General features: G+C 35.2%; 1 protein-coding gene across 2 annotated transcripts in view; it reads left to right on the top strand.

The window, feature by feature from the left end:
* The window catches only part of LOC107102500 (A-kinase anchor protein 13-like), a 126,638-nt gene that overhangs the window by 75,040 nt on the left and 50,235 nt on the right, over positions 1 to 1,363 (top strand). For both annotated transcript variants that reach the window (XM_015401828.1, XM_015401829.1), the window contains exon 9: positions 494 to 579. In XM_015401828.1, the coding sequence (XP_015257314.1) occupies positions 494 to 579 (86 nt within the window). The remainder of the gene's footprint in view (positions 1 to 493; positions 580 to 1,363) is intronic.

Below are 1,363 nucleotides of genomic sequence, written 5' to 3' on the forward strand. Positions count from 1 at the left end.
ACATATTGTGTCCCGGTTGTGTACACTGGAAAAATGTTCTAGAAGTAAGTAAAAATGTCTTAAATGAAGTGTATTTACACTTAATTTGAGTAGGTAAGTGAGATAGTTTGCCAATGGAATGAGTATTTTTACTCTTAGAATAAGATAATTAGATAATATGCACTTAAAAGAAGACAATGCAATGGTGTTTTCTTATTTTAAGTGTAAATTGTCTTGTTCCATTGCCAAAATGTCTTTTACCTCCTCAATCCAAGAACAGATGCACTTATTAAAAAAAAAAATTACTTATCTAGATTAATTTTTTTTCCAGTGTATAAGCATACTTTCTTTTCCAAAAATGCTACTTTTTTAGTTTTACAGAAAGGTTGGATATTTTCCCTCTTAATTAATGGTATATGTGCTCCTTAGAGGCATTTAACTCTTAACACAAACCCTTCTACTGTATAAGGATGTGCTGCAGGACTGATGTTGCTGTTTGTGTCCGTTTCTCCAGAGGTGGACATCGCCAAATCTGAGGAGGCCGTCAGACACACAGAGGAGGAAGAAACTGGTCCAGCAGAGGGAGCGGACTCCTCCACAGTACGTTGAGAATCTGTTCTGAGCTTTGCTGTAGCTGTCCATCTGATGAGAAAGCATCTGAGATGAATGGATGGGTGTCAAAGCTTTAGAAGTGTCTGTTGGCATTAGACAGCAGGATAAAGGTTGAGTAAATATGATGCAGAAGGAGAAAAATCATTAAAAAAACACTTAAAGTATCATTAATAATAGAGACTGACTGATATATTTTTCTTGAAAGAAAAAAAAGCATTATTTTAACATCAGTCTTACTGACTACCAGTTGATACTGCTGATGTTTTTTGTTGCTTTTTGAAGCCGCCGTTGCTTTTTCTCATTTTACATAAAAAGGACAAAATGTTTGAATTGTTGCACAGGCCTCAGTTTGAACATAAAGAAACATTAACTCATCAAACAAAACATCAGTGGATAGCATATGGAGGGAGCAGCTATGCATGCGCTTCATTTGACTCAACACATTCATGTATAGTATAAAGATGAGGATATAAAAATAAATGAACAATTCTAATATTCCCCAAAGTATTGACCAGACAATGTATTGGTCTACCTCTTATTTTGATTTTAGCTTATATGAGAGTTTGTTTTAGTATTTGTTGCTGTAAGTAGTGTTGCAACGATACCGATACCAGTATCGGTTAGTACCATCAAATAGGGCACCAATATCGTTTTAGAGCCAAAGGTTTATTCAACTATTGTCACCCATTCCAGGTAGGCAATAAACAGTTCTACTGGATTCACTTTAGGGTTGTCAAAAGTATCGATACTGAAACGTTGTATCCGGATACAA

This window comes from Cyprinodon variegatus, unplaced genomic scaffold (genome assembly GCF_000732505.1).
Source record: "Cyprinodon variegatus isolate N-32 unplaced genomic scaffold, C_variegatus-1.0 Scaffold1264, whole genome shotgun sequence".
Classification (NCBI taxonomy): domain Eukaryota; kingdom Metazoa; phylum Chordata; class Actinopteri; order Cyprinodontiformes; family Cyprinodontidae; genus Cyprinodon; species Cyprinodon variegatus.